This window comes from Coloeus monedula (assembly GCF_965178545.1).
Source record: "Coloeus monedula genome assembly, chromosome: W".
NCBI lineage: Eukaryota > Metazoa > Chordata > Aves > Passeriformes > Corvidae > Coloeus > Coloeus monedula.
The window spans coordinates 428669-446251 of NC_138821.1; the positions used below are offsets into that span (position 1 = coordinate 428669).

The 17583-nt window shown below is 52.6% G+C and overlaps 1 protein-coding gene across 1 annotated transcript; it reads right to left on the reverse strand.

The window, feature by feature from the left end:
* Positions 1–6614: 6614 nt before the first annotated feature.
* Positions 6615–17583, reverse strand: LOC309584652 (one cut domain family member 2-like; the record flags this gene model as incomplete). The annotated part of the gene is made up of 2 exons (XM_082300815.1): positions 6615–6901; positions 16422–17583. 2 exons carry the CDS (start codon positions 17581–17583, stop codon positions 6615–6617), a joined length of 1449 nt encoding a protein of 482 aa, XP_082156941.1.

The window sequence follows — 17583 nt, forward strand, 5'->3', positions numbered from 1 at the left end:
TTTCTTTTTTTTTTTTTTTTCCCAACAGAGCAAATGAACACAGATTGTTTCTTCAGCAAAATATGAAACTGTAAACTTTGGGCTCATTCTGCAACTTCTCCCCGATCCATAATGACAAAAAAAAACCCAACGGGAAGAAATACTGACATACATTTTTAAGCGCACCTTCTCCGTCTAGTACAAAAGCACAACCTAAAACGTATAAAGCTTCTTTTTTTTTTTCTCTTAAATCACAGTTACCAAAAAGAAACAGTGAATAATTTATTACATACGCTATAATAACATTACGCTAAACAGCTATTCTCTATGAGGTATATCTGAGAAAATTCTGTAAGGGATTGCACGGTCTGCGTTGCCAACATGCCCAGTTCGTAATAAAGCTTTGGAACCATGGAGAAAAGAGAGATAGGGGAGAGGGGGGAGGAGGAGGAGGAGGAGAAAGAGAGCCTTTGGTATTATCAGGAGTCTGTTCTTTGCAGGGCTGCATTGCAAAGCACCACAGTACAAAAGCCCACCAGGTACAATTCGGCGGCCCAGTTGAAGCTGAGGTATTCACAGGAAGAATAAAAAAAAGCACAGAGAGGTCTAGACTGGCAAAATCGTTGCTTTGGTTCAAGCAAGGCACTCGTCCCGTGGTAACGTCACTCTTTGCAAGTGAAGCAGGAGTCGGGGGGGCCGCGGGGACCCTGCCAGCTCTGGGGACTGTCTGTGTCCGAGGGCACAGGGACAATCGGCTCCCCCCGCCCAGAAGGCATCCTGAGAATTATTATAGCTTTGTATTGAAGGAACACAGAGAGAGAGAGAAAAGCACACTTGTCAAGTCCTACCGTTTCCAACGCAGACTTAAACCCCCAAAGAAATACAAAATAAAAGGCAACACTTAATTAAAGCGGAGCGTTTGTGTTGAGCTGTTGGTAACCTCTGTGAATCCAAGGGCATGGCTCAGGCAGATTCCTTAGGGAAAGGCCTGGGCCCTGCAGCAGCTGTCCCAGCCTGCGCTGGGGCTCAGGGGAGCTTGGGGGAGTGAGCAGTGCCCAGGGGTGGGTTCGGCTCCTCAGAGTGTTGCTTCAGTCCTATAAACAGCATAAAACAGGCTCAAAACCCAAGTGCCAGAGGGCACCACTAATTCCCCAACCAAACAACCAAACAACTTGGAAGTAATCACTCAGGAACGTGATGCTAATGGAGCTTAATGTAGCCTCGCTTCATTGCTAACTCGAGAAAAGTAATTAATTGATTTTTATCTGAAAACTGTAATTGTAAACAACAAGAAAAGGTGAGGAGGAGGGAGCAGCTCCTGGATCTGTGCAAGGCCGCCTGCGCAGGGGGCACGAGCAGGAGAACCCCACACCAGCCCCTGGGCTCTGCTCAAGCATGAGAATAATAATAATTAGCAATGCTAATTGCTGCTGCAAACACACCCGACACAGGCCCAGGCAGCACCTGCAGAGCCTTTCCCCAGGGAATGTGTGGATGGACAAACCCCAGAGTCACCTCCAGGTCCACACGACCGCTCCATCAGCGGGACCTGGAGTGGGAGTGGGCTCCACGTCTCCAGACGGTTTTGGCTGGGAGGAAGGAGTAAGGAACACAGAAAAGGGCGTCACCAGAACTGGCAGCTTCCAGGGAAGCGTTTCTTTGGGAATCTGGGCTCTGCTGGACATTTCTGGGTGTAGGAGAGAACGGTGGGAGTTATCAGAGAGCACAAGCAGAATGCAGACCGCACAGAGAAAGAAATCTTTGGTATCTTTGGTATCATCAACACGATTAAAATTACAAATGGAAAAGTCAGTGAGGTAGCCTCTTTGGTTCTCACTAGAAATAGAAAGTTTTTTTCTGTTTTTTTTCTTTTTTCCTGTTTTTTTTTCCTTTTTCTTTTTTTTCCACACACAGAAGTTCATTCTTGGAAGCAGCTAGTTTAAGGGTTTCTCTCTTTTTCTTGACATGGATTAATTTCCCTCCAGCTTAAGTTTTAAGAAGCCACAAAGTTCAGGCAAAGTATCCCAGTATCTTTTTTTCCCCCCTATTTTTCTGAACGCACAGTTTTAGGTTGAATATTCATTGCTTGTCCTCAAAGTTTGCTCTGCTGTTCTTAGAGGAAATCAGCTGTAGTGCTTTATAGATAATTCTAAATAAAAAATAAAAACTCTACAAGGGCATCCCTGGGTGATGATGAATAAGTTAAATAAATAAGTTATATTATGAAGGCTTAGTGTGCCATAATAAAGGTATGTTGCGTTTTCTAATCAGGAGGGAAGAAATTAACTTAAATAATTCAAACTTTGATATTTAAACAATCAAAATTAATTAAAAGAAGGAATTAAAACTAGACCTCTGTAATATGGAATGAGTTGTTCATCCCCTGTCTGACAGAACCTGGCTGCTCTACAAAGCAATACCAACTCTGAAGTGTATTTACTAACAGGCTTCGCATCCCTGATGCGCTACAAGAGTCCTATGGATAAATAAGCAAAATTACTCCCAAATTAATTCACAAAAGGCTGAATTAAATAGATACAAATAGGTACCATCAGAGCCTGACCCTGCTGCCTGCATTCAGGCAAAACTCCCACTAAATTCAAAAGCTAAACTGAAACATAATGGGATTCAGACTGAACAGAGATCTCAGGACCTGCCCTAAGACTAAATCAAATAAATTACATTATCAATAGATAATATATTGGGTTAAAACCCACAAGTGTCTGGAAAAAAATAAAACTATTTTAAGCTTTTCCTTCTTAAAAAATTTAAACAATAAAAATTTCCCATAATAAATAGGAAGGAGGCCAAGTAGAAAGTTTCCCCATATCTTAAAAATACTTAGGAATTGTGACAAGCAAGGGAAGCATTGGCCGTGTCCGAAGCCAGCACACTCTTTGCAATACCGTGTCGTTCCCGTGCCTTCCTTCAGGAGAGGAGATCCCCTTCCCTCCCGCGGGGCTGAGTGAGGTTTGCTGGTTGAGTCCTTCGCAGGTCTTTGGATTCAGCTGTAGGTAAGAGAAATCCACAATAAAGCTTTGCAACCGAAGTCAGCGAGCACATTCTTTGTTCCTGCATGGGAGATCCAGATATCCAAGGTTTCTTGAAAGTTGAATTCATCTTGGCTGTGCCCAAGGTTGTGACTCCAAGTTCCTGGTCGGGAAGATGCTGGGATACTCTCTGTACACACGAGTCTTTCGCAGCGCAATAAATAAAGCAACAAGTTACACTACACAGCTCTATAGATTCATCGATACACGGTATAGAGACGGAACACAGCTGCTTGGGTTTGGTGTGGTGTGGGCAGAGCACAGCACAGACTCTGCCACATGGACAAATATCTCCACCACAGTCTCTGGCTCCGACGCTCCTCGTCTGAGGGAGCTGCTACATAAAAGCCGACGAGAGTGGACAGTGAAATGGAAGACGTCACACAGGGCCATGAGAGATGCAGGGATAAAAATTGCAGCAGGATTTTTGGGTGAAAATGGCTTGTGACTGTTGATAGATTTGAGGCCCCAGCCCAGAGAAGCCTCATGTGTGTTGCTACTCGGCTGTAATGTTGCATAACAAACACTTCCACAGTTTGGAGAGAACTTCGCTGAGGAGAAATCTGTAAGTAATTCAGTACCTGATCTAAACTCCCTTTGTTGGGGCTATTGGATGAGCGCTGAGCAGGAGCAAAAAGCCCAGGTCTTTGCTCCCAGGCTTCACCAGAAGCTGTGGGCAGCTCCTCTCTGCCTCTGGGGAAGGTGGCTATCTGGATGTCCCTCAGATGAGTGCCTCTCAGGTGAGATGAGCTTCAGTGAGGTGTCCCACAGCCAAGCACATGCTCAGAGATGCCTGGGGCTCATTCCCTGTGGGATACAATGCAGTTCCTTGCCCCGTCACTGCAGGAAGGGGAGGTGAGGAATGAGCACTGGGGTTTTCACTGGTCCTGTGTCATCCCCTGCCACTGCAGATTGCAGGGGGACACTTCCAGCACAAGACACCTCCCCTGAGGGCAATGCCAAGTTCAAAATGCACCAGGGGCTGATTTGATGGACACTTGGATGGGAATGAAGGTGAAACTTCAATATGACCACACCACCTCAGCTGGGCCCTGCTCCACAGCCTGCTGGCTCCAAACTCCCCACTCAGATATCTGGTATTTGGGTGAGGAGCCCTCAGAACACATCAGTCCAGATTGGGACCATTTTTGGCAGCTTTATTCCATGTCTGACTACAAGGATTCTCCAAATCTCTTTGGGATCTGCCTGGAAATCTCTGCCGAAGGATGCTTTGATTCCCAGAGCTGGCACATGCTGTCAGTTCAGCTGTGAGGATCCTGAATTTGCTTTCCAGAAACTTTTCCTGTCCTGAGCAGACGAGGCTTCTTGGATTTTTTCCTATTTTAAGTGCAGTCATTGGAAAATGACTGCAGTGGTTCTGTGAAGCAGTTAAAATGAAGCCCTTGTTTAAAGGCAGAGAGGAGCAAGATGCGCTCTGGCTCTGAGAATAAATTTGGACATGTCATGATTTGGATCATCATGACCTGGATCAAAGAACATTACAAGGCTAATATGTCAGAAGCAACTCCTGAACTGCCCCACGGACTCCTGAATACTTGGGTTTGGTTCAGGTGGAGGTTTGGAGCCGGGCTGTGGTGCTGCTCAGCACTCACAGTGACAGGGATGGGAACACACATATTGCAAGTTTTATCCCTGGGGAAGGGAAAGAAGGGTGGAGGTCACTCGACCGATGTCATGCACAGGAGGGTGGCTGTTCACAGCTCCAGACACACAGGAGACCAACACACAAGTCACACCCAACCCACAAGTGTTTCCTGGAGGGAGGAGACGTACCAGCGTAGTATCCCAACATCTTGCACTTGGAGCCCATGCAGCTCTTGGAGAGATGCCGTGTGGGGCGGAAACAGGGAAAACATAAACAAACACACCCTTTTGGTTGCGCAAAGACTCACGAGTGGTTACCTGTCCAGAGACCAGTAGGGCTATGTGCATTAGTCGTGCAAGAGGAGAAACGAACTGAAACACAAGTAATGAGAATCCTCATCTTTGGTATTGTAGCTGTTGAGGTTTTGGTTGCTCTGTTCCTTGTTCTTTTGAAAAAACTGCATAGGCACAAATTAAAGACAATCTTCAACTTTAAGATGACTTGAGTTGTCAAATGAAGCAGCAATCGTACTGGCTTTGCTTTGTTCTCATTCTCATCAACCCTTTCTTTGAGATCTGCTTCCGAAAATGTCCAAGATGTCTGTAGAACACAGTGTGGTACTCGTTTGCTTCCTGACATGCTTCCTTGGTTTTTTTAAATTTTTATTTTATCTTTCAATGGAACAGTTTGTTGCAGAAGTAGGTGCAGAAAATGTTTCTTTGGTTTCGATTAAGTAGTACATAAAAAAAGTCTCAAGTGTCTCTAGCGGAGCACAGCCGCACCGGGCCGGTCACCAGCCAGCGGCCGTTCCGCCACCGCCGGGGAGGCTCCGCTGCACGGAGCTGGAGAGAGGGCTCGGAGCTTGCCAGGCTTCCCCAGCGCCAGCCAACCACCCGCACCAGCGATGACAAAGAGAAATGACAAGTTATAAACATCTTTGGCTTGCAGAAATCCTGTCTCTTTGGTGTGCTGTGTTCCTGCCAGCTCGGGGAGCTGGCAGGGAAAAGGAACTTAGGGATGCAATAGAGCTAAACGCGGCACATCTGAAACGGTCCATGGTATCTGAAGGGCTTGTTTCTGGTTCTTTTCCTGCTTGAAAGTACCATAAAATATTGAAAAAATGAACAAAAATACATTGAACACTAAAAAGGTTTCGGTAACACAGCTGTTGCCGAGGAGAAACTGGATTCCTGGAAACTAAAAAGGATGTAATAATGTAAATAAATCTGGATCTTCCAAAACATTGTGTTGCTCCATGAACTGTAGCAGTTCCATCGACCTCCTGAGTGTGCATTAGGTACAAACACAGAGCTTGTGAGGAACTGCCAGCTGTGCTTGAGGCTCGTGCCATCTCCGTGGTGTTCCCAGGATGTCAGGCTGCAGCTGGCACAGCTGCCCTGGGCAGCCCAGAGCCGGACCATGGCTGTAGCTACCGGCTTTGTGCTTGATACTTTGAGCTCAAGAAAACTGAATTTTTCTGATCCAAGAACAAGCTGATTCAATCAAACTAAAAAACCAACCAAAAAAACCCTAAATCTGATTTTTTTTCCCCCTAAAACACTTAACAAAACCATGCCTGAGTTTAAAAACAGGGTCTTGGGTTTTTAGTATCTGACTTTGTGCTCCGTTGCCATGTGGCCGCAGGGTGGTGTGGCCAGCACACGGCAGGCGCTGGGCACGGGAGGCTGCCGGGCTGGCAGCGGCTCCCGCCGGCCACGGAAACCTGGGGCTCAGGAGAAACCTGCCTCAAGAACGACTCCCCTACGTTTCAGACCTGCTTCGCCTGTCCTGAGCATAGTTTTGTGTGGAGAGAGGTTAAAGTGGAGCCTGCGCCTGCTAAGACTGACGAGAAGCTGTAGGAATGTCCTCGGGAACAGCTGGGCTGGGGTTGGTTGCAGGGGGATTGTGCTTTAAGTCACCAGCGAGGGACCCTGCTGCGAGGCCGCTCTCTCTGCGCTGTGCCGGCCGTGCCGCGCCCCTCACGCCTTGGTGCAGGTGCTGGGGGCTGAGGAGGAGCCCCCGGAGCTCAGGTCGTCCTGCCACTTCTCCAGGCTGCGCCGGCGGGCGTTCATGAAGAAGTTGCTGACGGTGGTGAGCTCCAGGCCCAGCTGCTGGGAGATGGTGATCTGCATTTCTTTGGAGGGACGCTTGTTCTCCTTGAAGATGGCGAAAAGCGTTCGGCGCTGGAGGTCCGTGAAAACCAGTCGGGATTTCTTCTGGGAGTTGTTCCGCTCTTTGTTGGGCTCTTGCTCTTTGCGTTTGCAGGCTGGGAAGGGGTGGCAGAGACAGAGAGAAAGTGTCAGGGTGGTGCCCACAGACCCGGACGGCCACCGCAGTGGCAGGCACTGACACACGGTGAGCGCAAGTGTCACCAGCTGAGCCAGCACCGCTCTGGCACATGGAACCTGAGGGCTCCCAGAGGAGTCCAGTGGGCTGCATTGCTTTTACATCCTCAATACCTCTCAATAGCTAGGAGTAACAGTTGAACATAAGTTTAATCCCTTTAAACAGCCCAAACCCCCATTAAAGCTCCAGTAGCAGCAACTTTGTGTGACCACCAAGGGGAAAAACCGCCATGGACTCGCTTGGCCTCCCAGCACAGAGGGTCAGGCACTGGCTCACCCTACTCGTCCCCTGCAGCCTGACTCCTGCAGTGCCACCACCCCAGGGCACTGCTCCCATTGCCAGTCCTCCTTCCTGGGGCATGTCCCAAGAGTGAAGCCAGGCAGAAGCTCCTGTCAGAGCTCAGGTCAGGCAGGGCAGCAGTGCTGGACCATCGCTGCACTGAGCGATGCTAATGGATCCTAAAACCCATCTGTATTAATAGCTGCTCTGTATTTATTAGCAGAGAGAGAACAGCAAGTGCTGAAACCAATACTGCTGCCGGAGCACACCCACACTTAAAAATAGCCTGCCCAGGCTGTCTGTGCTGGGCACAGGGAGAAAATCCATATGTTGACATGGTTAGGTAATGTGTCGGGACAAAATGAGCCCAGAGAATTGATAAGTGGGTGGGTTTTAAGCAGCCCTGTTAAATAATTCTGCAGGTCTGGAATGTGAAATGAAGCTGGCCCAAAAGTAAAAGTCGGACTGTGGCAATGCCTGTAATTAAACCAGTCACAGCTGTACCTGTGTGGAGCCTGGCTCAGCCACTGTGGCACCGACTGCCTCCTTCTGTGCAGGGCCAGGATCTCACAGCATTTCTGCAGGAAACTGGAGTATTTTGTTGGAGTGCCTGACCCTGACCCCTCTCAGCTGCCAAACTGCAGTGGCTGCAGCAGAGCTGCCTCTGGGAGGGAGGTCAAGGTCAGGCCTCAAAACATCCCAAAGTATAAGAGGAGGATGGTCCTGAGAGTCGGGTTGAGACCCAGACAGGGTTGTGTGGGTGAATGTTCCCAGCACAGCCCTCCCAGAGCAGTGACACCAGCACAGGGCTCCGGCTGGAGCCACGGCAGCAGGAAGCAGCATGGATGCTCCTGCCTGGACATGCCAGAGGCATCAGGGGGAGCTGGCACCTGTGTCCCAATGGCCAGGCTCGCCCTCTCCAAGGGCATTATCCCAGAGGCAGCAGGAGGGAAGAATTTGGGCTCTCTGACTGCACCTCTGACACCACACAGATAATATCCTACTGCCTGCCTGAGCTGAAAAAGCAGATTTTAAGCTGAGTTTACTTTGCCAAGTGTCCGGAATCCATGCCGTGATGTCCCCGGTGCTGGGGACATGATGAGCACAAGCATCTTTGCTGCAGCTTCTAATCGGTTCCGGGACACTGGGATGAGTGGAGTGTTTCCTACCATCACTAATTTATGTCCAGAGATACTCTGCGTTTTACAGTTATTGGTATCTGATAATAAATAATGCAGAGGTATGTGCTTTTTGATGCATTCAGTAAATACTTTCCTTGAACTGTTGAGTTTGCTCTTGAAAAGGCCCCACAAAGGCAAACGCTGCACCTGACGTGCATCTCTCAGCAGAGAAAAATGGGGTGAGCACTCTAATAAAATCAAGTGATTTTCCAGGAAGAAAGAGAAAGGTTTTAACAGCAGAGGGAAGGGAAGAGACCGTCTGGATTCTAAGCACAATTTGATTTATTAGCTGCGGTTAAACCTGAACATATCCTATGGAAGAAAACGGACAACTGGCACGTACTGAAAGCCATAACTGTGGGAAAAAAAAAAATACAAAAGCTTCCTTTTTCTTCTGCACTGGACTAAAGATGCTCTTCCACAGAAACAATATAGGAATTGCTCAGAAACGGGGTCAGTGCTGCATCCCTTAACATGGACCAAAGAGGAGGCCTACAACTTGAAGAGCATTAAGAGGGTGCAGGGACCTGACGCTGCGCTGTGACACACTGAGGATCATCCCACTGAATTCCCCTACTAATAGTTCATTTGTCTGATTTTCTACAACAATCACTCTGATTTTTCATTTTCTTCCCCACAAGAGAGGAACCTAGCCAGCCCAGGCATTCCAAAAGCCAGAAATCTTGAAAAATATCTAGGAGCTCTAGTGCTCAGCTCAATCCCACCCTCTGAGCCCTCAGGCATGGGGCAGGGATGTTCCATGGCCTCCCTCCTTCCTCAGCTCCTGCACTTCTCCAGGAGGGAGACAGAGATGAAGACACAAAAGTCACCAGCATCAGAAGGAGGAGGAGGCCAGGGAGGAGTCCCAGGGGCCGGAGCAGTGCCTGAGAAGCCCCAGGAGAAGCTGAGCCACTTGCCAGGATACTGGAAATACCAACAACACAGCTCCTGTGCCTCTCTGGTTCTGGATGTTTTTACCGATGGCAAAAGTGGCTCTGCACCCATGAAACAAAGTGCAGGCATTAAGGAGGAGCCAAGCAGAGACCAATATTCCCTTAATCCGGCAGTAAGTCCTCAGTCTCCATCGTTCCTAAGGACAAGCCGTGAATATTGATCCCACCTATGTGGTTTGTGTGGGTGCAAAGTCACCCAAACCCAGTTATCTGTCTGATGGAACTAAAACTGCTCCTCAATTCGATTTTGGAGAGGACTCAATGTGAGGGAAATGTAATTACTCTGGTAATACTGAACACAATGAAATGACCACCAAAGCGTTTTCTAAAGATTTAAAATGTTTTTCTTTTGCTGTGATTCACTTAAAGCAAGCCCTGGTATATCCCTGTTACTACAATCTCTTAAAAACTAGGCCTCAGAAATCAATTTGATTACCTCTCTGAATTAAGTATGCACGAATGAGAGCGATTGAGATCAATACAAATTAGGTTAAGTACTCCGCTGTGTACAAAATCATTATGGAACAAGGAGCAATCAGAATGAAGATGCAAATAATCACATTGTCGGGGTGGGCATCCAGTGCTGCTCATCCCAGCTGCTGCATACACACCAAACCCCTAATTTTTGAAACCCTAGGAATGCCCTTGATGGCATTTATCCAGATAAACAGATTGGATGCGTAGCACAAAGTTAATTCTGTTCTTCCAGAGAAATTCTTCTTGCTCATCCACTGTAGTGGTGAGGTGTTCCCTGTTTGGAGATCCAGGGATTCCTGCAATGCTCCAAAAAAGAAGCTCACAGCCCGGCTGTTTCCAGCCAGGAAGGTGTTTTCTTGGTACTCCACCTGATTTTTCCCTGTCAATCCTGCACAATCCCCACAGAATGCCACCCCTCTCCAAGCCCTGCATCCTGCAGCTCTCTGAGAAGAAAAGATGAATGGTTTTGGGGACATGGCTCCTTTATGTTTCTTCCTGGCACGCCACAGCTCTCAGGCTGTTTGTGTCCAGTCTCCTGTAAATCTGCTGGATGGCTGGAATTGGGCTGTAAATTCCGCTTCCTCCCTGCAGTGCTGCAGCACCCACCTCAGCACAGGATTTCTGACAGGAGCCTCTGGGTACCACTGGAACCTTCCAGCACAGTGCAACTCTGGATCCTTCTGGCTGCACTCTGAGAGTCCCACACGTCTAACACCTGGGAGATTTATGCTTCCTCTTGTTCTGGAGATTCTCCCTTTTGAATCCCCAAATAGTTTCCAGCTGAGTTATAACACTTGCCAGTGACAAGGATTTATATTCCCCTTGTCAGAGCACAGGGGTGAAGCCAGGCCTTCCCCGTGCTGAGTGCTCTGCCTGTTGGAGCAGCATCTCCAAGTGGTGCACCAGCACAACCCTGGAGGTACCCGAACACAGCTGTGACTGGAAGGACTTTGGGCACCTTTTCCAAGGAAGGGCTGGGGATTTAAAGCTGAGGTGGGTAAGCAAGAGCTGAGCAAGAGCCTGAAATCTTACTGCAAGGGGAAGGACAGATCTAGTGGAACCTTGCTGTGTGCTCCAGTTTTCAGGAATTCTGACCCATGGGAGAAAGTAGGACATAAGCATTTCCTTTTACTGCCTGTTATCGATAGGGTGGAATTAGGAAGAACAGGAGAGGAAAGGACAGGAGCAAAGCTCTGCCAGGTTCTCCAGGAAAGCCAGACCTGTGCTGCCCTCCAAGCTCTCCTTGCACTTCAGCTGAACACACAAAGCAAGAGCAGCCCTGTTTCTCCACACATTCAGGTTCCCATTTCCTTCTTCCCAGGGGCTTAGGAAAGCTCAGCTTCAGCAGGAGAGGGTTCCTCCTGGCAGGCTCCAGAGAGGTGGAGGTGAGGAAGAGAGGGGAGAGGGGCCATGGATCCCACCATGCCCACAGGAAGGAGTGGGCAGGACAAGCCCACGGGAGAAGGAACACGGAGAAGAAGGTGTGTGGGAAGCTTTCTGAGGAAGACTTCCTTCTGCCCTTCCTTCCCCTCCTGCAGCTGAGTGCTGCTTGCCAAAGCTTAATGCCTCAGCACAGGCCCCATGCTCCCATCCCATTATGAGGGGATGAGAACTGCTGGAAAATCACCACTGCTCATAAATATGTTCCCTGCTTACTGAGAGATATTTTGGTCTCGGAGACAATTTGCGTTTTGGGAACCTGCCAGCCTCTATCGCTTGTCTAATAATTCCTCTGTGCAGCATTTACCAGTGGTTTGAGTCCCTTTTTTCACAATGGAGCAGTTTGATTTAATAGCTCAAAAACCCCAAACAACCCCAAAACTCTCCAATTTATTTTTTGATTGCATTTCTCTCTGCCATCAGCGAGTTGTCTGGCTGATGTTATCACCAAACCCATTTGAGATTAGTCTGTTTGGTATCATTTCTGTGTGCAAAACCCTCTATAAATCAGAGAGCCTTTTATGCAAAAGTCTGCAAGATTGATAGAGCTGGATACAAAATCTTTTACCTTGGAAAAAGAGATGTATTATCTTTCCCGTTGGATATAGTTCTTTCCTTGCATATTCATGGCCCAGGTATGATGGGCTTTTTCCAGAGAAGACAGGAGACAAGATGGGAGACTTAAATATAAATAGATTGCTATCAGAAGGAAGGGAGTGTTCTTTTTTGCTGTGTCTAGTGGGGATAAGATGAGAAGCAAAGGATTTAAAAGACAAAAAGTGAGATTAAGGCCAGTCATTAAGGGTTTTTTTGTACCTGTAAGCCCTGGAAGAGATCACTTAGGTAAAAAATCCCCCTCTGGAGATTCCTGAAGAAAGGGGCAGACTGTCAGGACAAGTGATGTCTGCAGTCCCTTTCAGCCCTGCTTTCCCTCTGAGATCCATTCTCCGTACACCTGCGGAGCCCCGTTTCCACTCTGAAGGCAGCTCCAGGGGAGCTGCTCTGATGAGAGGAGTCTGCTGCCTTTAGTGCTCGGAGGCTCGGCACAGCTGTGTTGGGTACTGCAGGAAGCTTGTCATCTCCCAGTAATGGCTAATTGGAAGGGAAGGAAAAGCTCCTGCAGCTGCTGGATGGCAGCAACATCCAGGACAAGGTTTTGTGAATAATACCAGGGAGGAGCACCAGGGATGAGCACCCAGGGCCACAGTGCAGAGCCAAAACGCCCCTACAGTGTGGGAAGAACCAACACCAGTCACTGGGAAATAATCCTGTTGGCAAAAATGTTCTCTCCTTTATGCATTCCTCGCCACAAATAAATTGTGGCAATTTTCAGCTGCAGAGGAATACTTGAGTTTGGGCTATTCCAGTTCAAATAGTGATGGGCAAGAGATACACAGAAAGAGATGCTGGGGGAAAAATCTGATAAGGAAATAGTGAAGAACAGCTTCAGAATGAGTAACACATGATGACCAATTAATTGTTTCTTTTAAAAAGTAGGGGGAACAATATAGAAATACATTTAATCATAAATGTACTCAGAACTAACTTTACCAAATAATCAAGAAACTGATAAAACTCATCTGCTTCGCCAAAACAGATTTCTGTGTGGCAGAAACGCCTTCAGAAATGATGTGGAACAAAGAGCTGCGGCAGGGTATTATTTCGGAAAGTTGGTACATGAGAAATATAATTTATCAGCCGGCACCACAATTTACCGCATGGATTGTTCAAACACAACCACTAATCTATAGCTGAAGAGAGCACCAATATTTCAAGCCACTAAGCGCCTTTCAAAAAACCTTTATGTACCTGTATATTTAGTTCTACATTAAGAAATAGTTTTATAAATAGGCAATGTGCCTGATACAGATGTTATCATGCCTTAATTTTTAGCTGGAGATACAGACAACAACATAGACTCAAAATCCAGGGAAGAAGCATTTGGTAGGGCACAAAGAGGCAGGGGACAGGCAGACAACTGTCCACAGCCCATTCCTCACTGTGAGACCCCTCTCCTTGGCCTGGGGGACTTGGGGGTGCAGGGGCTCAGCCTGGGATGTGGCGCTGCCACCGCCCACTCCTGGTTCCGTCGCCCACGGCTCGCCGGCCCCGGGCGTCTCGTCTCGCTCCTGCTCCCGCTCTCCTCCTCCCTTCCCTCCTTCCCTGCTCTCATCCCTCTCCGCCGCTCTCCGTGGTACTGACGGGTCTGAGCACGGAGCGGGGGTCGGGCAGCTCTGCACGCATGAATCATTGATGGTGTTTTGGTACAAAAGTGTTAAATCATCAATAAGGCGATCCGGCACCGGAGAAGGTAAACAGGCGGCGGAGCGCTCTGCTGACCCCACAGAAATTTAGGGACTGTATGTCGGGGCCGCCGGGGCTTTCCGAGACCTTCCCGCGGCGGGGAGGGAGGGCAGGAAGGAGGGTTGGGAGCCCCGATCCCCCCGTCCCGAGGGCAGCCCCGCTCTCCCGGCGGGAAGCGGCGGGAGCGGGGGCACCAGCCCGCTTTGGGGGCGAGGTCCCGGGCTGATGCCGCCGCCGGGGGTGGTTTTGTGGGTAAAGCGTTTGTCCCACCCTCCCAAAGCCCCCGTCGTGCCCCGAGGGCAGCGCGGTGTCCCCGGGAGGGCACTCGCCGCTTCCCCGGCCCCAGCCGCAGCGAGACACGGTGACCCCAAAAGGGTGCTCTGCCCTCGGAGCTCCAGAGCACGCACGGAACTCCCCGTTCACAGCGGGTCCTGCCCGCACCCTCCCGCACAGAAACCCCCAGCACCGTCTCCTGACGGAGGAGTCTTAAAGACCCCCAAGAAGAGACAATAAGCAGAGAAATAATAGGATTAAATTAGATTAGGTTAGAATAGAATAGAATAGAATAGAACAGAAAAGAATAGAATAAACAGCACTATATATCTTCTGTAATAATAAGAAATACTAAGCACACCCACCCTGTTACTGCTCCCACAGGGAGAGGGGGATTTCCCTTCAAGGACAGTAGATTTTTGCCCCACTTGGGAAAAATTTCCAGGACTGTGGGGCAAATAGCTGGTGGGTTTGGTGGGTTTTTTTTCAAATAAACTTGAAATACTTGTGGCTTTTCCCCCATGCTCATAGGGATTTAAGCAAATGAGTAAAGGGGGAGAAGGAAGCACTGAGGCAATGGGGCCGCATATTCACACGTGGTAATAAAAGAAAATTAAAATAATCGATTTCCTGAAGGGAAAGGTAATTTGCAAAGGTCTTTCCCGCTCCATGGGGAATCCATGCCCACTCAGCACCTGAGCTCTCTCCAAACTTTACTCCTGGATGCAGAGGCATTCAGGGGGACTGGTAAAGCAGAGATCCAGAATTATACAGGCATAACTCTGCGTGCAGCTGTGATTCCTGATTTTCTGTTCTATATGTAGGGCTCCACGGGGAACCCCCACCCGGGACCAGTGCTGGGAAGGAAAAGCACCAGCCACGTTACTGGAAATGAGCCGGCTCAGGTTCCAGATCAATGAAAACTGGGTCCACGCGCTGATGCTCCTGTTGCCAGCATTAATGCTCTTTTAATCTTCTAAACATTATCTGCATCGATTTCCCTCTTGATACACGTTTGTGAAGGCGACACCACCGTGTGCTCGGCAAAAAACCCAAACCCCTTCTTGTCCCTCCAACGTCCCTGTCACAGACAGACCTCGGCACCTTCATTTGGCTGCAGAGAGGATGCCCGCGGGTGCTGGACGGGATGAGAGGAGTTTGCAGTTGCCGTTAGAGCCGAGGAGGGAATCAGCATCCCTCTCCCGACGGGCAGCACAGCCGGGACTGCCCCGCACCTCGGGAAAGCCCGAGCAGTCTCCGTGGGGATTTTGGAGACCCCAGGCCGTGGGTGTTTAACCCGCAGCAGCTCTGGTTAGGGGTCGGGCAGGGATTACGGCCATCAATCATCCATGGCTGCTCTTTGCCCTGCTCTGCCGCATCCCAGCCCCGCTCGGCAGCTGCTCCTCGTGCAAGGACTCTCTGTGCCCGTTTCCGTACCGCAGAGACCCCCGCGTCCCCTCAGCCCCCTCCGGGTGTGCCAGCAGAGCGGGCAGCCCTGGGGACAGCCTGCTGTGTCCCTGGCCACTGGGGACCAATCTGCCCGCGTCGGGATCAATTGAAATAAAAGAAGGACGGACTCGGTGGCACAAACATCCCCGGATTTTCGTCGCTGTCAGAGCGGAGCGGCCCGGTCCCTGGCCCCCGCCCCATGCCGCGGTCTGTCCCACGCGTTTCTGCCCGCGCCAGAGCCCCCCGTGTCCCTCTACACGCACGTCCACGGCCGTGCGGTTCCCGGGAAGCGGGGAGGCAGCCCCGGCCGTGCTCCGCGGCGGGGCCCTGCCCTCACTCCCGCGGGACCGACCGGCCGGCGACCCCCGGGCACCCACCGCGCCGCGGACGCACCCCGCACGGCCCCACGGCAGGGACAGCTCTCGCCGGGTGTGTCCCGCTCACCCCCGGTGCGGGCGCTGCTGGGGATCGCTACCGGGGGTCGGTACCGGGGGTCGGTACCGGGGTCGCTGCCCGCCGCCCCCCCCGCGGCCCCCGCAGAACAATGGGGGCTGCGGCGCCCCGTGACCGCGCCAGGGGGCGCCCGCGCGCCCTCCGCGGACAATGCGGCCGGGCCGGGGCTGCGGGGGCTGCGCGGGGTCCGGCCCCCGCCCGCTCCCACCGGCCCCGCCTGTCCCGGGACGCGGAGCCCCCTCCCGGCCCCCCCCCCCCCCCCGCTGCTCCCGGCAGCGCCAGGAGGGATGCTCGCGGAGAGCGCGGTGCGGTGCGGAGTGCGCACCTTCAGCACCCGGCCCTGGAGAGCAGCCCCGGCCCCGCCACCGGGCAGCGGTAGCGGCAGCGGAGCGCTCCCCTCCGCCGGCCCCGAGCCCCGCACAGCCCCGCCGGACGGAGCCGAACTGCGCGGTGCCGGCGCTGCGGGAGGTGGGAACCGGCCGGCCCCGCACAGCCCCGTGGCTCACGGCGGAGCGCGCAGCGGGGAAGCGGCCGGGCCGGGCCGGCGGAGGACGCACTGCGGGGCCGGCGGGGCAGCGCTGGGCTCCGGCGGTCGCGCTCCGCTCCCCGCAGGGCGCTGGCCCGCACCTACCTGCCAGCCGCAGGGCAGACATCCTCTGGAACTCCGGCTCCTGCAGCCACTTCCACATCCTGCGGAACGTCTCCCGGCCGGACTTCAGTTTACTCCAAGGCTTGGGGTTCCGCAGCAAGTCCGAGAGGGTCCCCTGGGAGCGGCACAGCACTCGTTGGGCGAAGATGGCCTGCGGGATGCTGTAGCGCTTCAGCTCCGCCGTGATCCTTTGTGCCACCTCCTTGGTGTTGATCTCCTCCAGCTGACCCGCGGCGCTCCCCTGCGGGCCGGCGGCGGGGGGCGGCCGCTCCCGGCCGGCGGGCAGCGCGGGGCCGTGCGGCGGCGGCGGCCCGGGGGGCGCGGAGTGGTGGGCGCCGTTCAGGGGCGGCAGCATGGCCGGGGGTGTCCCCAGCCCCCGGGGCAGGTGCTGCTCCCCACGCGCCAGCATCGCCGCGTGCGCCTCGAAGTTGGGGCTCAGCATCTTGTCGTGGCCGGGCGGCCCGTAGCTGTGGAGGCCCTGCTGGGCGCCGGGGAGCGGGCCCAGCCCGTTGCCCAGCGGCGAGAGGCTCTGCCCCACGGCCGGCACCTCCTTGTAGGGCCCGTAGAGGCTGTTGACGGCCGGCAGCCCGCGCTCGTCCCGCATGAGCGCGAAGCCACCGCCGGCGCTGCCCGGCAGGCGCTGGTGGTGGTGATGGTGGTGGTGGGCGTGCGGGTGGGCGTGCGGGTGGTGGAACTTGTCGGAGACGGCGGAGATCGGCGGCAGGGGCTGGAGCGGCGTCAGCGTGGTGTAGGTGCCGCTCATGCCCATGCCGGGGGGCGAGGCCTCGCAGGGCACGCTCATAGCGTGGTGCAGCGGGATGGAGAGCTCGGGCCGGTACTCGGCGGCGCCGTCCAGCAGCGAGGCCATGCTGGGCACCATGGCGGGCCGGGCGGCGGGGGGCAGCTCCTGGTGCGGCGGCGGCGGCGGCGGCGGCGGCGGTGGCGGCGGTGGGGGGGGGGGCGGCACCCGGAGCGGCCCCGCGCCGCGCCCGCCGTGGTGGGGGCTGGGGCTGCCCATCAGCTCCGGTTCGTGCCCCGCCGCCCCGTGCAGGCTGCCCAGCGGCTCCATCGCCAGCTCGGGGTTCATGGCGCAAGCACCCGGCTCCCCGCCCAGGCACCGCCGGCCGCCGCGCCCGCTCCTCAT